The sequence below is a fragment of the Temnothorax longispinosus genome, chromosome 10 (assembly GCF_030848805.1).
Source record: "Temnothorax longispinosus isolate EJ_2023e chromosome 10, Tlon_JGU_v1, whole genome shotgun sequence".
Classification (NCBI taxonomy): Eukaryota; Metazoa; Arthropoda; class Insecta; order Hymenoptera; family Formicidae; genus Temnothorax; species Temnothorax longispinosus.
The window spans coordinates 20337928-20358095 of NC_092367.1; the positions used below are offsets into that span (position 1 = coordinate 20337928).

Here is a 20168-nt window from a genome sequence, read left to right on the forward strand (position 1 = left end):
TTATTATTATCTATGTTATCATTATCATTATCAAAGTTGAATATATAGTCGGTTCAAGGATAGCAGTATCTCTAGAAACGACGAATCCAACAGTCAAGTATGCATAACAGTTCAAGTATGAAGTGAACAGTGTTCTTGTCATCATGGATAGACCGATTGTGACTGTGAACCAAGGAAAACTGCAAGGAATCTTAGAAGAAAATCTCCTCGGTTCTCATCATTATTTCTCTTTCAAAGGCATACCTTTTGCTGCTCCACCCGTGGGCGAGTTGAGATTTAAGGTAACTTATTTATCGAGCCCAAATAAAATTTGTGATTTTATCTTTATTTATTGTCTCTGTTTATATAAAAATATTTCACAATGATTTTAACGCATTACTATTATTCCGTTCGTATACCAAGAAAAGAATAACAAATCACTGTATTGTAATTATCTCGTGATTATTGCGATGTAAAATTTCATTTTACTCATTATTAAATCATATATTTCACTGTTGTCCAAAATCAGGATCCCGAACCTCCTACTCCCTGGGAAGGTATTCGAGATGCTTCCAAAAATAGCGATATTTGTGCACAGTTAGAACATTCGAAAACTCAAGTGGTTGTTGGCAGCGAAGACTGCCTTTATCTTAATATTTGCGTACCGTACAATGTCTATCGAACGACAGGAAATCCAGTTATGGTTTGGATTCATGGTGGAGGCTACGTTTTTGGTTCCGGCAACGACACTCACAAACGATTTGATTACCTTGTGAAAAAAGATGTTATTCTAGTATCCGTAAACTATAGACTTGGTGCTTTAGGTAAGATAGATGCTTTCAACAATTAAAACGTATCTCTTGAAGAAGTTTGAAAAATTCTTATCACATAGGTATCCGCGAAAGATATAGAACAGAGTACACACTTCTATCGTTACTTGTTTGTTTATTCTTACCACAAACTTAAATGTTTTATTTTTCAAGGTTTCTTAAATCTTGATCATGAAGTAGCAAGCGGAAACCAAGGTTTGAAGGATCAAGTTGCCGCACTAAAATGGATCAAAGAAAATATTAAGGCTTTTGGCGGAGATCCAAATAACATCACTGTTTTTGGCGTCAGCGCAGGTAGCACTTGCATCAATTTATTAATGTTATCACCGTTATCTAAAGGTATATAATATATTCCTAACATATAGTAACAATGAAATCGAAATATAATCCGTTTAAAAATAAAATATTAATATTATTTCTCTCTCTCTCTCTCTCTCTCTCTCTCTCTCTCTCTCTCTCATACATACATACATACATACACGCACGCTGTTGGATTTAGAAAGAGCTGTGCGGTTTTAATATTTTACAGTTTATAAATATCAAAAAGAAAAGTTTATTTTAACAAAATTTAGTCAATATTTTAAATTCTTGGAAAAAGAACGTTCTAGAATTTCCGAACTGTTACCTGCTAGCTCGCAATTACCTGCTGATTCATTGCACGTCATTGCGCATCTCTTAATGTTTATGTTTTTGTACATATACATTATAATTGTATGCGTGACATACATCGGATTCTTGCTGATTCTATTTCACTAATAAGAGCTTAATTATTTATATAATTCAGATTATTTTCACTTACATATATATAATTCTAGGTCTCTTTCACAAAGCTATTCTTCAGAGTGGTATAATTACATCTGATTGGGCGATGATAAGAAATCAACCAGAAGCCAATTCTTTTAAACTTGCGTCGGTACTTGGCAATGATTCTAAGGATCCTGAAAAAGTTATTGAGTTTCTTCGAACAATACCCACCGTTAAAATCATCAAGGCACAACATAAAGTTCTCACGCCAGAGGTGATAATTATTTTTCATTTATTCATATATTCCTTTTTTTTACATTTAAGATTTGAATTATCTTAATATATGATTATATATGAGGATTTATTCATCTTAAATAATAAATGTTACGGATAATACTGTTGCTAATTATCCAAGTGAAATGCTTCGTAGGAAGCGCGTACTCTTAATGTCCCATTTGGACCTACGATCGACGATAGAGCAAAAAAACCTTTTCTTCCATATCCAATCTCTCAGTTACTTGATGACGACAATAATATACCAATCATGATTGGTTACACTTCTCACGAATATATCTCTTTACTTCAAGGTATTAAGAATTAACAAAAATTAATAAATTTACTTATACTAAATATTACATCGTCTATTATATTATATATATGTTAAAGTATATTACTATATGTGATAATTTCCAGTATGGTTTTGCCCCATTTTAAATTTATAAATTTATCTGTTAATAGATACCAGCGAGAAGACTTTAAAGACAATGTATGCGGATTTACCGCGATACGTAGGAAATTTTATAAATTCGCAAGACCCGGAAAAGATAATGCAGATGACAGAAAAAATTAAACAAAAATATTTTTGTAATAAATTACCATTTACTGAAGAGAGTATCCCTTCTATTATACGATGGCTGAGTGACTTGCATTTTAATATTCCCATTGAAGATTTTGTAGATAAACGAAGGAAAAAGAAGCATGTGCCGACTTATTTCTATAGATTTTCCTATGTCGGAAATGAAAAGATTGAGACAAACCTTATAAATAATAATAAATTGACTGCAATCGGTATACAAGTTACAGAATTTCTAAATCTCTCTCGATTAAAAATTTATTTTATTTATTTTTACTTTATAATACAATAATGTAATTTTTTAGGAGCTGCTCATACTGATGATATGTCGTACCTCTTTTACATACCTAAATATAAAATTAATAATCCTCAACCGCCAGCCATAGATACAAAGGATCGGAAAATGCTAGAAATTCTTACGAGAATGTGGACCAACTTTGCAAAGACAGGGTAATTATCAGAAGCTATATATATATATATATATATATATATATATAATATTATTATTATATATATATATATATATATAATACAAACATTATTAGAACAGGTAATAAAATAAAAATATTTTTTGTTTTCAGAAATCCTACACCTGTCTTAGATCAGTACGTAACTACTAATTGGTTACCGGCAACAGCGGATATCTTTAATTATTTAGACATCGGCGATACTCTTCAACTTTTAACCATTACTGATTACAATAGCATATTGCAAGAGTTGGAATTATAAAAATCCTGCAAACTCTAGTATATCGACTAGTGTAAAACTTGCAAAGTTACGTATAAGTCTTTGAGATATATTGTTATATGATTTAATGTGTTTGTGTAAGTAGAAAATATTTCTGTGTGGGTACTTATTAATGCAACTGGTGTGTATATATATATATATATATATATATAGATATATATATATCCTTTATTTCTCTATGTAAATAGCTTACAGTAATAATACAGATGTTGTTCGTCTTATCTTCACGATACAACTGCGGGGATATGTTCGCAATAACAATCTTAAATTCAAAGTATATTTATGCATCTTGCCAGGTGATATAATACTGGATATAATATCATCAATTGTTCACGAAATGTCGCTTATTCAATTATGTACATGTACGTCTCTTAAAGATGTTTTCGTCAATATACATATGTTAAAAAATGTTATTTGACAAAAGTGCCAATTATACATATATCTACACGGTAATAACGTATACTTTAAAATTATTTTTGAAACTAAAAAGTGACGATATATGTATATCTACTTATTATATTTCAATAGAGCAAAAGTATTTTTTTCAATTTGTAGATGCAATTACAATTAACCTTTGAATAAAAAACTAAAAAGTACAAAAATTTTGAGAATATAATTTGATTGCGACACGATTAATAAAAATTATAAATTGTTGCTTGCATAAATTCTCCACGAGAATAATCGCTCATTCTAACAATAAGTTATATATATTTTCCATCAGATCAGATTTTTGTTAACATAATTGATAAAACAATTTAAATTTAATTTTCAATGTTAAAAACGTGCAAGAATTATTCACAATCAGTTGTGTTTAATGTATTGCATATCACGCGCGGGCGCGGGCGCCTCTATACGTATCTAAAGTACAATCTTTCTACTTTATATTTGTGACTTCTCGCAAACAATATGTTTCTATTTCACTTGAAATTGATACGATGATATATATTTACTTCAATTTGTATTATTCAATGTGTATTTCAAAAGATATCTTATTTGTTCCAGAATGCGAAAGCTTTCTGTATTCTTTCGTTGTGCGGCTTTCCTGTGATTATGCCGGCAGGATATGCACGCTGTACCATCGAAACTTGCGAATTGTTCGAATTTGATCTTTCACTTTCTTTTTCGAATATCTTGGCCGTACGACTTACGTTTCCGGTTGGAAGAAATTTGTCGCGATTATGTCTGCTTAATATCCTTGTGTTCGTATTCTCGTTGATAACTGCGAAATTGTAATATTTTAATAATGTTATCTTAATTTTGTTCATGATAAATATATGTCAGCATATTATAAATAAATTTAATTTAAGACATTTAATTTACACACACCTTTCCGCACAGGATTAGTTTCACACGAAGCTTTAGTCACGTCACTCTTTGTAGCTACCTTGCCATCGTCCGCATTAATTTCCGTGTCCCTAGGAAAAGATTTCTTGTCTTGCACTAAACTTGCTAAGATTCCTGCCGTTGAACTTGACCGATTTTCTTCTCTTTTCAATGTTCGTTTGCTTTCTCGGTTGTGAGTCTCATGATCTATTTCTTCTTCGATAGTGGACACCATTCCCAGTTCATCTACTTGTAATGAAGAAGTCACCAGACTCGAGCTGCAATCACCTATTCCAGAATCGCGCGAATCGCCTCGAAACACCTTGTGCAACGTCTGCGATTTTAGAATCATATGTTGTTCTATTTCAGAAGATTTATCGATTACTTCTTTGTCGCTTTCTTTATTTCCTTTCGATATTAAAATCTCTAAATGCGCCGTGACGTTTTGTGGCATGTCTTCTGCCTTTGGTATTAATTCGGTATCTAATCTAGGCATCTCTTTTTCAATATTCATCTGCTTTGAAAGATCATCCAAGCTACTTCCTTCCTTCGTCGATGTTTTTTCTATTCTCACATTTACTTCCGTCACACACGTGGAATGTAAATCTGTCTGCGATTCCGCTTCAGCATCAGAGTCCTTTTCCGTGCTTGTCTCATCATGCTCCGTATTTTTATCAGCAGCAGCATAAATTGATTTAATTCCATCAGAATATTGCATCTCGATGCTATCGAAACGTTTTTCAAGGGTAGGCGATGATTCTGCTGTTGTTGTGGGACTACGTCTGTTATATGCCGAAAGAATTGCCATTCTACCCAATGCGCGAATGGCATTTCCTGTTTTCTATTAAAATAAATGGCACAACGCATGCACACTGAAGACTTAAACACATGCTAAGATTATTTGAAAAACAAAGTTTAAACTATAAAATTTATAATAAATTATTAGGTTAATAAAGAAAATCTAGCAATCAACATAAACACATATATCATTATATATCAGTTGAATTTTTCACTGATTTTTCATTTTTAACGAAACATGCTATCCCAAATATTTTTTATTCGAAAGTAAAAGTAATATGTTCATTTACTTTAAATTTGTGTTACATTTTTCTTCTCACTTTCTCAATTTAACAACATATTCAAAACAATGATAACACACGTTTGAACAAAATCTATTAATACACACCTGCCACTTTCTTCGTATGATGAATTTCTTTAGTTTTTCTGTCGGCAAAACTACTCTGCTCATAGCCGTAGCATGTTGTACCATCCACGGATGTTCCAAGCACTGAATGGCCGACATACGTAATCTATGCCAAGAAATACATAGAGGAAAATTCGAGTTTATGTGTGATTAGACTTATAAATAAACCTCTATAATAGGAAAGACCTCTATAAAAACCTACTCTTTTCGTTTAATAAGTAAACCACTGATGAAGTTTTTAGCGTCATTTGAAATAGCATCGAAAGCTTCGTCTTCTAAATCGTAATCCGCTCGTGTGATGTTGGCGAAAGTTTCAGCATCATTGTCTCCCATGAATGGCGATAGGCCGGTCAATCTACGCATCATAATCGATGACAATCACATGGATATATTGCTTGAAAATAATTATTAAAACATAATCACACTTACAGAACATAACAAATTACACCGATGCTCCACATGTCCGACTCAGTGCCGATAGGTTCGTAACTTATAATTTCCGGTGGAATAAATTCCGGTGTACCAAAAAGTACTCTAACCGGTTGATCAGATTTTAAAGCCTGAGCCAATCCAAAATCTATCAGTTTAATTTGATGAGAAGTTCGCGTACGGCACATAATATTTTCTGGCTACAAGATAAAACGAATCATTATTTAGTTTGCGATTATCAAACTAACAATTGTCATCTGCGAAAAACCTACAACCTACTTTCAAATCTAGATGTACGATTTTATTTTCATGCATATATTCGACTCCTTGGCAAATTTGCCTCATAAAGAGAATACTGTCCTTTTCGGTTAAAGTAAAGTCGTCGGCCACTACTCTCTCGAACAACTCTCCACCTGAAATACTAAAAGAGAACATAAATATTATAATATATCACGTTGAAATTTAATACTTGTATATAATTAATGATTAATGTAATGAACGATACTAAATGTACTTACTATTCCGTGATCAGCACTGTTTCACGAGGACTTTCGTAAGCAGCAGCCAGTAGTAGAAGTTTAGGATGCCTTAATGCGTTCATAATTTTAATTTCTTCGCGGACTTGCTCGCGATCTTTCGCTTTGATCGTTTTAACGAACTTGGCAGCAAAATTCATGCCTGTCGGTCGTTCAATGACTTTTTTCACTACGCCATATCGGCCCTTTCCTAATTCCTCGAAAACGTCGTATCTTTCGGCAAAAAGTTTGCCCTCTTCCGGTACTACTAAACGAGCTTCAAAGCTCGGCTCAAATTCGTCTTAAAAAGTAAGACGGTCATTTCATAATATATAATTATAACTAAATTTTTAATTTACATTTTTAATTTCTTAGAATAATACGAGAGAGAGAGAGAGAGAGAGAGAGAGAGAGAGAGATGGATAAAATAAGATATTAAAATTATATAATAAAGGAATAATTTCAAGGGCCCTTATTAAGAGTAAATTATCACCTTCTTCCTCCTGAAGCATTGTTTCTTCTTGTTTTGGGATTCTGACAGGATCAGATTCCATGCTAGGATCACTGAGTCCGTGGATATTTTCAGCTCGGATACGGAAATAGTAACTCTCACCCGGTGTTACGAAATTCTTTTCAGTTGTTACTACCGTGTGACTCAGCGAATGACAAGACTTGGCAATTATCGTCCACGTGGTTTCACCAGCGCGTTTTGCTTCCACAGTATATCCGATTACGGTACGGCCTCCGTCATAAGGTGGAGATCGCCAAACGATCGTTGTTTGACCAGCGCTGAAGTTTACACTCGGTTTATCTGCTAGTGCTTCGGGTGGACCTGAATAGAAATCAAAATTTCCCGTTAACGGGAATGAAACGTTGGCACTACATTCCCGTTCATGTATGCCGAAAGTCACTTTTAATAAACTGTTTTATGGCACGTGTTACGTGCTCTCTTATCTGCAGTTCGTGCTGTTAATTCAAATTTTATATTGTGGATAATATTGCGGATTGTCAAGCACAGAGTCGGAACGATCGCGCGTGTTTTAAAAGAATTCACACGTCATTAAGACGACGTTACGTCGCGTCGTTAAGATGCGCCGTGACTCGCAACGACACGTATATTCCTTCTCATGATACATGCGTCTTCTGAGTCTTAGGTCTTAGGTATACGCGGCGCGGGCAGTTCAAGGCAAGAGGCACAGAAGAGGTGGAACTGATGCCACTGATGCCAGTGGAGGAAGCGCGGAAAGGAGGAGTTATTGCGCGGTATGTCACGTGAGACTGCCGTCTGCCTTGTATGCAAGAAAAGGAACTGGACCGTGCAACGTGCAACACGCACTTACGCATATGGAACGATGCGTACGTAATGGGTGATGTCTCGTTTATGAACATGTGGAATACTTAATCGTAAAAATATGTCTTTATTGAGCACCGTCGATCAATTGCGTTTGATATATACTCTCTCCGTGTAATTAAGTTTAATTAAGTCAAGGTCGAGAACAGCGTATGACAGAGAGTTTCGCGCAAAAGCAAACAATATAAATAAATATAGTTTTACCTTCCACAGCTAAGCTGAAGAATCTTCGATCTTTGCCTAACGAATTTTCCACTGAGACTTGGTATTTTCCAGCGTGATCGTATGTCACATCGTCTAGGGTCAGGTAAGATACACCATCCCTGTTGACTATCCCAATTTTCTCGCCTGATCGCAATTCTCGATTCTTAAATTAAAATAAAAATATTTTACCAAACGAATATATACCAAAATATGTCAGAGACACCGTTAATATCTAAGAATCAATGTAATCACAAATAAAGTTGATCCACGCCAGCTGCGTATGTGCGGCAGTGTGACGAGAAGCAAATGATATGACGACCGACCTACGTATTTCGATTGGCTTTCTCAGAGTTTAAACGTCTGCCATATTTCTGGTGGGGATTTTATATGTTTTATAGTATAGTAATAAGAAATATTATTTTCGGTATAATTCCCGAGGCTAAAGATAAGCATAAATAACGATCATCCTGAATGATTAATTTCTGTGTAAAGATAGTCGCGCGTTTATTCATGCTGTGATGGGTACTTAAATCTGTTTAGATTAAATGTGATCATGTTGAATATATCGATATCGTAGTTTATATACGTTAATCACAAAACAGCATAGAACGCCTATTGAGAATATAGTGCTCTTTTACAAGCGAAATTAAAGTTTGTAAAATGTATTCATTGAATTGAAAATTGAAACGAATATTTCTCTTTTGATACTAATTAATAAAATTTATATTATAAGCAAAAGAATTAAACTTACCACTCGACGCCACTTGACCGTTGGTTCGGGATATCCTTGATAAGTTACTTTGAGTACTGCCCTGCTTCCTCTAAGTACATTTATGTCAGTTGGTTCTTTTATTATCGTAGCTTTTATCAACTTCTCTGAACGCGATTCCACATGTTCTTTGTTCGGTACAGAGTCAATATTCTGATGACAGAATTGTTCCGTTTTCTTTGGCGATAATAACTTTACGGAAGTATCAGTATATATTATATTTTCTTCATCACTTAATAAAGATGATAATCTTTGATCTTTCGAAAGTTCGAAAAGGTTACTGTCTAAATTTTTCTTTATAATACTTTGTACCGATAAATCGTCCGCAAATCGTGATTTTTGCATATCAATTGACGCATTATTACAAGTACGCTTTCTTAATGGCAAAGGGGAAATATGCTTAGTAGACGATAGAGTAGATCGAGGAAACGAAGATGATCTGGTACGCGTTAGCGACTTCTCGTCATGTCGACATTTTAATAACGATAGTTTTCCCACTTTTTCCCGCATGCCACCAAGATTAGTATTGGCCTCTGCATGAGATTGAATATCTTCAGACTTCGTCACAAAGTCATTGAAATCGTATAACGAATTTTGTAACTGCAGCTTGGCAATGCAACTGATGGATGGACCCCTTCCATTCACGGAAGCTACGCATCGAATCTCTCCTGTATCGCGTAATGATATGTCACGTATTCTTAAGATGCTGACATTACCATCTTTTTCAATCTTTAAATATATAAATAATAATTATAATTAACAATAATTGTACTTAAAATACAATTTACAACCAATAATAAAATGTATACTGTATACAATATATATATATATATATATTTTTTGTCATTTTACTTACTTTACATTTTGAATTTTCTCGAGCATTTTTTCCATTTATTGTCCAAATAATTTCTATAGTTTTCTCGCACTGCGCTCTGGCACAAAAACAAACGGTAGTGCCTTTTGTGGCAATAACTGATAACGGAGTTTTTGTAAATTGAAGCGGTAATTTGAAAGCGTCTTTGTAGTCTATTTAAAAACGTTAAGAGATGTAAAGCATGAATATTACTAAATGAGAAAATGATCTAGACAATATTAAAATCAAAATAATAATAAAAAATAAATCAGACCTTGCACAGCAAAAAGACTACTGCAGGACGCAGTACCAAAATTGTTCCGTACAATGCAGGTATATTCACCGGCATCTTGTGGACGAACTTTCGATATTCTGAGAGCAATACCTCCATCTCCGTACACAACGTATTTATAACAATTATTGTCAGGTAATTCGCGACCATCCTTGGACCAAGTAATGGTGAAAGGAGGTGTACCTGAAACAATAGAGAGAAAAAAGATTTTATTTTAAAAGATTTACTTAGCTCAGCTAAACACACAAATTCCGCACAATTCTTATGAGAAAAACGTTTTCGGTCAATTTGCTTAAATTTGTGATACGTTGTAGTTCTTGTGTCCCCGATGAAAAGTTTTAAATTTCATCAACTTTCTGATTAATTTCTGAATTATAGAATTTTAAAGATTTTCTTCACAAAAACCGTTCGTTATACGTCTAAACGAATTTGCACTTGTGTGCCTGCCCGCATATGTATATATCAATGTATGAATACCCGTACTCATCGCCTCCTTCAATTCCATCGTCCAGGCAATGAGTACGGATATTTATACAAATTGATCGAAAACGTTTTTTTCATAAGAATCGTGTAAAGCTTTAAAAAAAAAAAATTAATAAGTTTTACCTGTGACTCCGGTTTGAAATTCGTGACAATAATTCTCCATGACAATTGACTCTTTCGGCAATAATTGCAGAAATTGTGGTGGATTCTTGTCCGCGATAGACGTGTCATGGGGATCTAATACAGTTACCTGTGAATAATCATATATTTTAAATTAAAGAAATAACGTAATAGAGAAGATTTTGAAGAAAATTGTTAACTTGTGTTTCATGTAGCTCTTATTCACCTGACAACTGTTTCTCAGTGATCCAAGAATATTAGTCGCTACGCAGGTATATTCACCCGCGTCACTGGCTTTCACTTTTGATATTTCGATTCTGGCAGTTGTGCCATCGAAATATCTCTTTATTCTAGAGGATCGTTCCAACGGTCTTCCATTTCTAGACAAAATTTATAAATGATACTTTGTTGCAGACTTGTCGTACAATAAAATCTCTCCGGATTTTTACCTATACCACGTTGACGTTACGCTCGGCGTTCCTTTTATGCGGCATTCCAATTGTAAACGGCTGTTTATTCTACTGGTAGTCGAAAGAAGACTTCGGTCAAACGAAGGATATGTTCTAGGTGAGGCACTTCTAGTTCTGATAGTTCGACTCGTCGATTCATACCGATCTTTTCACAATTAAATACATTTATATAGAATAAGAGTATTTGAAAGATAAAAAGAAAATATATATCGCAAGTTATATGTACGTACTTATTACTTCAAGACGAGCACTGGCCTCAATTCGACCAAAATCGTTTTCTGCTATCACTCTGTAGAGAGCGGCGTCTTCTTGCATTACGTCGGTGATTTCAAGTATCTTAACGTCATCCCGTTCTTTGATGGAGATTCTCGTGCTTGGTGTTACAATGGCACCATTCTTGTCCCATCTTATCCAGGGCACGGGATGACCAACTATGGCACATTGGAAACGCACAGTTTCGCCTTCCTGAACCAGACGATTGTGCGGCACTGCATAAAATTTCGGCGGGCAAACCTTTAGCCTCTTTGATGTTCCGCCTCGCGGCAAAACTTGCGGTGATCTAAATTCGCGCCCGTCTGAAAATAAATTTTTATTTGATTATTCTCGATCGTTGCTTAATTTTTCTATTATTTTCTTCTTGAAACTTTGCACTTTCTTCTGCAAAATCAAACTTTTTATTTTTTAGACTTACTATATTCTATCTTATTGTTAGACTTACGAGAAACCGCCGGTGACAAGCTTCTAATAGGCGTCGATCGTGGTGTCGATCTTGGAGTCGATCCTGCTGACAGTAGACCCATTGGCCTCGTCAATCTTTGGCTCAATATATTTTCTTTTCCCTCGGGGACTACGACACACATATTAATTTAAATCATTGTGACTTTAGAAAATTTTAAAATTATTCTTCGATAAATATATGTCACTATAAATATATATGTACGTTCTATAGAAAATGATGATAAACTCATGTTCGCATCAGTCATGTCATTATGCAACTTTGGAAAGTAATTGACAATTAGCATAATAAAAACGAATGCGATTCAAAGAGATATTCATCACATTTTGCAACGCGTTTTACTTGGAACCTTTATATGAATCTTTCGAGAGAGAGAGAGAGAGAGAGAGAGAGAGAGAGAGAGAGAGAGAGAAAGAGAGAGTTATACTACATTACCATCTACAACTAAACAGGCTGATGTATATGCTTTTCCAAGGTCGTTGTAAGCCACACACGTGTATTCTCCTTCATCCTCGGGATAGACATGTTGGATATTTAATCGTGCCATTTCACCGTCGAATTCGGCAGCAAAATCGCCCACCATGGCTATAATCTGTCGAAAAATACTTTAAATGTTATAGTTTATCAGCTATGTACGACATTACTAAGTATTTAAATTTCTTATTACTTTGCCACCACGTTCCCAACGAACCAAAGGTGCTTCTGGTGTGGCATAAACCTTACACTCCAAGGAGACAGCGTCGCCGTCGCAACACCGAAGATCTCGCAATTCTCTCTTTATAATCGGCAGTGTCAATACTTTTCTATAGAGTTTAATATTTTATTAATAAAACGAGGCAAATAGAAACGTGTATGCGCGTCACTAAGCTTTCGTAATAACTCACCCATGAGGCGATTTCTGCGTTTGTTCCTCTTTGCCTTGTCCTGAAAAAATCGTTGAATGAGATTTGTTCAACGCAAAGCAAATTCGTTCGTGTCTCGAAATTTACCTTTCGCATAGATCTGCAAAGAAATTACAGCTTTAGCTTCCCCATGGCAGTTGCGAGCTATCACGGAATATGTTCCAGTAAAATCGAGTTTAGCGTAAGGTATTTCCAGTCGATATTGTGGCCCTGTACCCACTAACCGGAAATGAGGTGCGTCCTTATAATAGTCGGGCTGCAAAATAGAATTCGTGAAAAGTATGAACATGCAAAAGACTCAAGATCGCCGCGCAAGTATAAGTAAGTACTGCAAGTAGTATGTAAATTCAACTGAATCGAGAATGCTGTATCGTATTATTATATTATTTCTTATCAACGTTCGTTCCGTACGTTCTCACTTACTTTATATGAATTTCATCGCTAACTGCGTACATACTCGGCTACAAGTGAAATGTTAAATTGTTGAGGAAGTGATTCAAAGTAACTTTAAGTAAGGTAATAATTTCCACAATAGCGACGTCATTCAATTTGACAGCATTTATTAACTTATGAAACCATAACAAATAACAAAGATGTATTAATTTCGATGATAATAAGGTTTAACGTGTCCTCGATCGTGACTACTAATGCGTGATTGCATTCGCTTGAATGTCTTGTGGCGAATGTATTCAAATCGTGTCCGTTGTACACATTTTGGATGTTAGTTGTTACGCAAGATTATGAGACGGGGTTAAAACTCAGCGTGTGGTGTTGGGAACGAAAAGGACAGTGAGAAAAAGAGAGGTAAGAGAGAGATGTCTTCGTCACGGTTCTAGCCCATATAGGGAGCGAAAGTTGAACAGATCGCTGCAATCTGATCTGATTGAACGTATATTACATGAGTAATATTTAATATATATTACTGTTTCTCAAATAAATTTAATAATTTTATCTACTTTAATAGCGCTTAGACATGAAAAGCTATATAAATTTTAATCCTTGAATTCGAATCGTGACATAATAAACTCCCGAGATGTATCTATCTTGCACCTGTCACATTATGGTTCACCTACGTTAAAATTTATGCGGAGGATACTTCTCGATTAAGAAGATAGATGCTATAAATTCTTACAGAGACAGTTTGCAAGGACTCTTGGCTTTATATATATATATATATATATATATATATATATATACACAATACGTCACCACAAAAGCTATTTATGCCTAATCGCGGTATACAACAAAATAAAAAACAGAATAGAATTAAATTCAATTCTGAATTAAATTATACTCTTATAACTTTATGTGATCGAAACTATGTTTAAAACTATATAAGCTATTTAATTGAGTGTATTTGTAATTATATCTACATATGTCAGTGCGTTTCTGTAAATGAGAGAAAATTCGCAACGTTAACTTTTCAATAAAATTCTAAAACATGCATTTATAAATATATATTAATATAATTTTATTCGTAATCCTGATGTATTTAGTTTAGTTTAAGATTTTGTTTTTTTTCCTCTCAGCTCTGGACAAATAATATATTATGTAAATTAATAATTCGATATCATACTTACATTATCGTATTCCACACCGAATTGAATCTAATTTTCTTGATAAGTAATAGAATAATAATTAAAATTGTAAAAAATTGTGAATTGACCAAAACAGACTAAATATGCGTTTTGTGAGTTAAATTTAAATAGTAATTCACGTTTCACATAAGACGCAGAATAACGATTTCACATCATATAAGTAATCAGAAATTGAAGCGGCTGTTCGTCCGCTAAAGTTACACGGCGACTGTTTTGCTGCTCGTATGTTACAGTACCGATTCATCGTCGAAGAAAGCCGAGTTGGTCTCGACGATAAGTGGGGATACTGTTCTGTGCGCATTTTACGATTATGCAGATCTTTTGAAGTGACGTAGATGCGCATGTTTCTTTGGTCAATGCATCACTTCCGTTTCCTGTCTTGGATTCGTACATCATCAATTGACAGTACGAATCCCTCTCTCGAATGCGATTGTATATTATTGAATTTCATTCCTTCGTCCGTATTAAAAATGTAATATGACGTAACGCATTGTTACCATGTACGAAACTATCCAATGTCAATGCCATTTCCTTCAGCGTATATAATGTCTTGCCCGCTTATGGTTACAATATGTTCTCTGTTACACTCTGCTACGTAGTCATTTTTTCGTAGTTACCTTGATCCACATAACACAGCTCAAGTCAGCATTAGATACACGTCATTTCACCATTTGCAAAATGTTCGTTTCGCAATCGTCCATAATTTTTAATTGCGACTAATTAACCGAAATACAATGAAATTTCTTTCAAGCTCTTTTTTTTATTTTTTCAATTGCAACACCGTCTTATTACATCACGTCGAACTTGTATTTGAAAAGAAACAAAGAGTTGCGAATGAAATAAGTTACAAAACTAGGAAAATATTTATGTAGTTTACCTTGAGAAAATCGCGCAACCATATTACTTCCGGCTTAGGATCTCCGACCACTTCACAAAGAATGATAACGGTATCGCCTTCGATCGCTTCAGTTGATAAAGGTTTCGTGACAAAAAGAGGCTCTTTCGAATATCTAAAAGTAGAACAAATTTATTTACAATTTCGTTGCTATACGCCTAAATGAGCTACAATGATCGAACTCACGGTATATCTGGACTGGTGCTCGTAACATTGAATGATTCATCAATGGACGACTGATCCTGAATCGGGGCCGTAACAGCTACTCTGGTGGATGTCTCAGTTTGACCGACTACATTCGTTGCAGTGCAACTGTAAACTCCTGCGTCTCGCATAGTAACATTAGCCAGAGAAAATTGGACGGCACCATCGTGGCTCAATGTCATTATCGCTCTTCTACTAGGTCGCAGGCGAATACCATCGCGATGCCTACGTGGAAGAATGTGATTATAATATATTTTTTTTTTAGTCCTGTTATAAATGTGAGAGTATCGTTAATTGTAATCATCGCTTACCAGACGACACCAACACTTGGATAAGCTTCGAGTTGTGCCGACATTCGTAGTTCACCACCCAAATGAATCGCGTAAGCCGCATTGAGATCTCGAAGAAATTCCGGTGCGATGTAGGCTCGAATTCCTTTGTCTACGACGAGGATACATCGACAAGACACCGAGCCGTTTATATTCCTTGCTGTCACCATGTAACATCCAGAATCTTCAAGAGTGGAATGAATTATTTCCAGAGTATGAAAGTTTGAGTCATCATCCCAAAAGATATGGCGATCTAAAGAAAAGAACATACAACAAAGAGAAATAGGAAATTTCATATCAAACGTTGTCAATGAATAAGCTAATTACCATCTTGAGAGATTTCCGTTCCGTTTTTGTACCAAGTGATCTCTGGAGCGGGATGTCCGATGACTTGACAAGTAAGTCTTACCGGATAAGTTGTTTGCACTCGCCTGTCGCGTATCCTCATGGTGAAGTGTGGTGGTCTGTCTTCCGGTTCGATGCTCAAACTTTTAACGGAATTGTATCAGATTGTATTACTATAAACTTTCTTGTATCGAGATGGTACATTTACTTACCTCGTTTTAAGTTTAGCATCGGCCTCGATAATTTTTGGATCAGTAACAACGAGAATTCTAGCGAACGACGACACTTTACCGATCCTATTGTTTGCTTCGCAAATGTATCTTCCGGAATCATCCTCTTTAATATTTGCGATTGTCAAAGAACATTTAGAACCATTATAATGTATCGCAAATCTTGAATCATTGCATGGATTAATTTCCATTGCTTCTCGATACCATCGTATTTCCATTTTGGAATCACCGCGAATCTAAAAGAAACATATATATATATATATATATATATATGTATATATACATAAGATAAGAAGCGTTAGTTAAAAATATAATAAAATATATTTATGTTCCCGTTTATAAACTTGCCTCACATTCCAATTTTACCGGCGCTCCTTCAAGAGCCTTTAATTGACCTGGTAGAATTTTTGTGAATTCTGGAAGATCGGTACTTTCGGTCACCAATACTGAATTCGTCATCGTAACTGGTTCGCCCCATCCGTAACGATTTCGCGGTGTTACGCGAAATTTGTATTCTCCACCTGGTCGCAAATTGAATGCGTCGAATGCGTTGATTGGCGTAACTCCCAGCTGACAAGAATAAATAATTATTTGATTTAGGAAAAAAAAAAGTTAAGATGTGTGTGTGTGTGTGTGTATTGTTAAGCTAGAAGTATCAATCATTTTCTTTTTGTTTTACCTCTACCCATCGTGCACCTCCGTCACTACCTAATAGCCAAGCTTCGACTTTATAAGCGATCACCGGTACAGGTCCTCTTCTTTCTGCTTTACCCCAACTCAATGACAGCCAGGTTTTTCCACCATCGATAACAATAGGTTCGCTACTAATCGGACCGGGCACGTCTGAAAAATTATAAGATATCAAATTACAAATGTTTAATTGTGTCTGTTACATTTAGAAGAATTGTTTTTTAAGAAAATTTATTATAGAAACAATACTTCTTTATTTGCTAACCTCGATGTCCATACAAATATTCTAAAAAGTCAGTAATTAAACAATCCTTGGTCCAAAAACATCGCAAACGTGAAATAGTAATATTTTCATTTTCAGCATTAATAATGATTCCATGATCGTGTGACATCATAATAAATTTTGTTTACTTGGCGATGTATAATATTATTATTGATGCTTGTAAATAAAAAAAATCGTGTCTTGATATTAAAAAGAAAACGAAAGAAAGAAATATTTAACGTATTATGCAATAAGAATGTTATAAAAATAATGATAAATTCGTGGCGGATTTAACATTTCTAAAAAGATATTGATGTCGATGAAATGAATAAATAATTTTTCACTCTGCGAAATTATTTCTTATCAGCACAAATGTATCGTCTGCACAAAACTGAATAAGGTTTTGAAAAGTAGGGTATATGAAGTGATTCGCGTTTAGATGACGACTGAATTTTGAATTTGTGGAATTCGTGAGGTGTTGGTAGGAGATATGTAAAGAAGGCAAACTAAAATAACCCGTCTCGAAATGTTTCTCGAGTGAAGGAAACTTGGATGTTCTCTTGTCGTGTTTATTTTACATTACGAGTACAAATTCGCGAACGTGCTAATTCTGAATTCAATTGAAAGTGCCTTACATCTCAGTCTCAGGATACCGGCTCATTTATTTCAAAAATTATATTTACATATATTTAACAAGATCTTTGATCAACATATCAATTCAATGAACAGTCAAACTAAATATTGATGTCAGTTTGCGCGACCGCTTAGTCCAGGCGTCAATTGGCGTTTAGCCATTAAAATTTAAGCCAAGTGTACGATGTTGCAGTTGGTGTAGATTGTTTGTCATTCTAATTTTAATATGTTATACAATAATATCGTGACATTTTAGTTAGTATCTATTACTATGTTACTAAATAATTCATGCGTTTATTTATTAAAATTCATGTGCAAGTGATACTAGAAAATCTTATAATATTACTCGAGCATTCTCTTTTATAGTTAATATTGCATATAAATAATCGCAAAGCCACTTACTCCTCACATGGGACATATCGTTGTCGTATTCTTCTGCGTTGCGGTCAGTAACAGAATTCCAATCTGATAATGGAGTCAGTGACCTAGCACGTTGCTTTACCTGTTTGAATACGTTACTGATTATACGTTTCTCTTACTTCAATTAAATTTACGAAGATTCTCACCTTGATCGAGAAGAAGCTTCTGTCACAGCCATATCTATTTTTAACCAAAATGCAATAGGTACCTTCATCAGAAGGTATAACTCTTTTTAATATTAATCTGACATAATCATCAATACTCTCTTTGTACGATCTTGGTCCACCCGTAATGTCTGTTAATCCTTTCATCCATATTACTAAAATAATAGAAGAAATAGATAGATAAAGAATAAAGAAGAGAGAAAATAAAAAGAAAAATAAACTAATATTACTTTGTGAATACGATAAATTTGTCGAGTCTTACTTCGAGGCTTAGGGATACCGCTGACTCGGAAAGATATACTGATGTCTTCGCCAACGATCACATCGATCGATTTCTTGGAAGGTCTTGAGACGAACATCGCCGGTTTTTCTCCATCGATAGCGCTCGTATCCACTTGTCCATAATCATTGATCGCTCTACACACATATGCACCCCTTTCCGACTCTGTCGTGTAAAGTCCACGTTCTACAAAGGTTCTCGCTTTTGGTATCGTAATTGCCTCCTTTTGATCGCCGCGTAGCCATTCCACTTCCAGAGATGGTATACCTATAATAAATTAAAGAGGATTTGATATGTAACTTATTTCTTTGACAAGCGTCTTATTTACCTTTGACTTCTGCTTGAAGAGCGACAGTTCCACCAGCGCGAACGCTGTAATCCTTTAGTAAGTTGGAGAACTGTGGTCTTGTTGCAAATTCCGATCTAACTTTGCTGCCCATACGTGGATCGTTTCGATTTACGGATCGCCAATCTAAAATTATATTATTACATAATATTCAGACGCATTCATATCAATTTATAACATATAATATCCTAATCACCTTCAACGCGAACAATATGAGACATTTCCTCACTATGTAACTCGTTTACCGCGCGACACGTATATTGTCCATTATCTGTGACATCAGGATCCGCTATTTCCAGTCGATATACATCATCATCGAGATAGCTCTGTTTGTAACGTTCGCCTTGTAGAATCATTCCGTCTTTCAGCCAGGAAATCTTAGGAACGGGATGTGCTCGTACACGACATTCCAGGATTAGCTTACGATCAGAATGTCGATAAGTATCTATACGAGAAAAAATGGTTTATTATTGAAATAATTTATGTAAATTAATAAACGTTAAAAGGTATATTATATACTTGTGCATGCATACCTTTAATTGATTTGACAAAAGTTGGAGGTGAATGTGTAGGTTTATAATCGGAATAAACTCTCAAGATAGATTCGGTGGTCGAAGTGCCATGTGTATTTTCAGCTACGCATGTGTATACTCCGGCGTCTTCGGGAAGCGCGTCGTGTAATTCCAAATAAGCCATACCGTTTTCACATCGCATTCTACAGCGATTGTCCGATACATCTAGGTTTTGTTCGTCTTTCATCCAGTAAACGCGTGGTTCGGGATTACCAAGAACGGTACAGGTCAGTCTTGTCCTCATTCCAACTCCTACGACTCGGTTCGTCAATCTTGTACAAAACGATGGTTTCTTTGGTTTGTCCCACGGAAGACTCTGTAATGGTTAATAATTTTATAAAAATTGAGATTCCTTCTTGTTTATAAAGCAGTAGTGTGTTTATAAAGCAGTAGTGT

General features: G+C 35.0%; 2 protein-coding genes across 6 annotated transcripts in view; one reads left to right on the top strand and one right to left on the bottom strand.

Annotated features, from left to right (window-relative positions):
* Positions 1–44: 44 nt before the first annotated feature.
* Positions 45–4449, top strand: LOC139820510 (esterase FE4-like). Of its 3 annotated transcripts, XM_071790868.1 has the most exons (9): positions 50–281; positions 509–803; positions 963–1148; positions 1625–1827; positions 1984–2140; positions 2292–2621; positions 2712–2856; positions 2988–3180; positions 4156–4449. In XM_071790868.1, exons 1-8 carry the CDS (start codon positions 144–146, stop codon positions 3133–3135), a joined length of 1602 nt encoding a protein of 533 aa, XP_071646969.1. In that variant the 5' UTR covers positions 50–143; the 3' UTR covers positions 3136–3180; positions 4156–4449. The 3 variants fall into 3 exon arrangements, with proteins under 3 accessions (XP_071646972.1, XP_071646969.1, XP_071646968.1); XM_071790871.1 differs by having other exon boundaries at positions 45–281; positions 963–1103; positions 2988–4449; XM_071790867.1 differs by having other exon boundaries at positions 2988–4449.
* Positions 3278–20168, bottom strand: part of LOC139820498 (uncharacterized) — a 38631-nt gene continuing 21740 nt past the window's right edge. For 2 of the 3 annotated variants that reach the window (XM_071790825.1, XM_071790826.1), the window contains 34 exons: positions 19734–20088; positions 19397–19645; positions 19183–19326; positions 18837–19121; positions 18557–18729; positions 18393–18492; positions 17085–17248; positions 16754–16975; positions 16388–16641; positions 16158–16318; positions 15813–16083; positions 15484–15726; positions 15280–15412; positions 12892–13060; positions 12787–12826; positions 12570–12705; positions 12338–12494; positions 11885–12013; positions 11397–11741; positions 11146–11311; positions 10923–11076; positions 10700–10826; positions 10076–10276; positions 9805–9974; positions 8931–9677; positions 8180–8342; positions 7118–7456; positions 6628–6925; positions 6389–6530; positions 6110–6309; positions 5883–6035; positions 5663–5786; positions 4480–5317; positions 3278–4372 (listed from right to left, as the gene is read on the bottom strand). In XM_071790825.1, the coding sequence (XP_071646926.1) occupies positions 4143–4372; positions 4480–5317; positions 5663–5786; positions 5883–6035; positions 6110–6309; positions 6389–6530; positions 6628–6925; positions 7118–7456; positions 8180–8342; positions 8931–9677; positions 9805–9974; positions 10076–10276; positions 10700–10826; positions 10923–11076; positions 11146–11311; positions 11397–11741; positions 11885–12013; positions 12338–12494; positions 12570–12705; positions 12787–12826; positions 12892–13060; positions 15280–15412; positions 15484–15726; positions 15813–16083; positions 16158–16318; positions 16388–16641; positions 16754–16975; positions 17085–17248; positions 18393–18492; positions 18557–18729; positions 18837–19121; positions 19183–19326; positions 19397–19645; positions 19734–20088 (7782 nt within the window). In that variant the 3' untranslated portion in view covers positions 3278–4142. The remainder of the gene's footprint in view (positions 4373–4479; positions 5318–5662; positions 5787–5882; positions 6036–6109; positions 6310–6388; positions 6531–6627; positions 6926–7117; positions 7457–8179; positions 8343–8930; positions 9678–9804; positions 9975–10075; positions 10277–10699; positions 10827–10922; positions 11077–11145; positions 11312–11396; positions 11742–11884; positions 12014–12337; positions 12495–12569; positions 12706–12786; positions 12827–12891; positions 13061–15279; positions 15413–15483; positions 15727–15812; positions 16084–16157; positions 16319–16387; positions 16642–16753; positions 16976–17084; positions 17249–18392; positions 18493–18556; positions 18730–18836; positions 19122–19182; positions 19327–19396; positions 19646–19733; positions 20089–20168) is intronic. The other variant, XM_071790827.1, reaches the window with a different exon arrangement.

What these genes read in the sequence shown, in the direction of transcription:
- LOC139820510 (XM_071790867.1), top strand. Translation starts at nt 144, where the DNA reads ATGGATAGACCGATTGTGACTGTGAACCAAGGAAAACTGCAAGGAATC. An exon ending in CTATAGACTTGGTGCTTTAG is followed by an intron (nt 804 to 962) that starts GTAAGATAGATG and finishes TTATTTTTCAAG; the next exon opens with GTTTCTTAAATCTTGATCAT. An exon ending in GTTATCACCGTTATCTAAAG is followed by an intron (nt 1,149 to 1,624) that starts GTATATAATATA and finishes ATATAATTCTAG; the next exon opens with GTCTCTTTCACAAAGCTATT.